Source organism: Dendroctonus ponderosae, unplaced genomic scaffold, assembly GCF_020466585.1.
Source record: "Dendroctonus ponderosae isolate FM_Combo_2020 unplaced genomic scaffold, Dpon_F_20191213v2 Dpon_F_20191213_12, whole genome shotgun sequence".
Lineage (NCBI taxonomy): Eukaryota > Metazoa > Arthropoda > Insecta > Coleoptera > Curculionidae > Dendroctonus > Dendroctonus ponderosae.
Genome location: NW_026017316.1, coordinates 1398312 through 1399295, shown reverse-complemented (window position 1 = coordinate 1399295; position 984 = coordinate 1398312). Strand labels below are relative to the sequence as shown.

The following is a 984-nucleotide window of genomic DNA, read 5'->3' as shown; positions in this document are numbered from 1 at the left end:
CTCTATGGCTCATAACTCGCTTGCTATTGGACAGATCTTGAAAAACTAAAATGCGTTCTAAAGCTGGTCGGCGTTGCCAACTTTCGGTCCTTCAGTCCTAAAAATCGGTTCAGAACCCTAAAACTTAGCGAAACAAATATGAAGCAAAGAAAAAAAATGTTTCAATTATTATTATCAATTATTAATCATATAAAACAGTTTAGGTTTTTTGCTTGTTAATACCTACGGTAAAATCCGGAAAAGTTAGGGTGTCCGGTTTTTGCATCAAGCCCTTCATTCGGAGCTAAACGAAAAAGTGGCGCAGTCGGTAGGATTTGCGCTAGACAATCGCCCAAGAGACTAGGAGGGGGAATAGGCAGTAGGGGGCGTACCTTTCGCTATCGGGCGTGTCCTGGCAGCCGGCCGAGCCCCTCTCATGGTCGGCCGACTCATAAATGCCCTCCTCCTCCGGCTGTCGGTACGGCACTGGATGAAGAATGCGGGTGGGGGGCTGCCGGTACCGCCCATAGACGAACCGCGAGTCGCGATGCGATTGGTGGGAGCTCTCGCTGCAAGCTAAACCACGCCCTTAGTTATCTAAGTGTGTGAGTGAGCGGTTTTTGAGTGAGTTTTGCAAGTTGTGGATCGATTTTCTCGTTTGTTGCTCTAATCGAAAGTTTCCAATTTTTTTCTCCCTAAACCAGTGGAGGAAACTTTTTTCACGAAATTTTCCGGAGAAAAGTTGGGCCTACAGGCCGCAAAAGTTTCGAATTTTTGCCATCATCAGGCAATTATATGGAATTTTACAAATTTGAGAACGATGTTAAGTTATCAATTTTTTTCTCACTAAAGGACGGGAAAAAAAGCTTCATTTTGCTAAAAATGTTCCGGAGAAAAGTCAGGTTTACAGGCTGCAAAAGTTTCGAATTTTCGCCATCATCAGGCAATTAATTATATGGAATTTTGCAAATTTGAGATCGATGTTCTCGTTTGTTCCTCTAATCG

General features: G+C 43.6%; 1 protein-coding gene across 1 annotated transcript in view; it reads right to left on the bottom strand.

Annotated features, from left to right (window-relative positions):
* Positions 1–371: 371 nt before the first annotated feature.
* Positions 372–984, bottom strand: part of LOC125503072 — a gene marked incomplete at both ends in the record, with an annotated part of 2836 nt that continues 2223 nt past the window's right edge. The window contains 1 exon segment of the mRNA XM_048662835.1: positions 372–555. Within this exon segment, the coding sequence (XP_048518792.1) occupies positions 372–555 (184 nt within the window).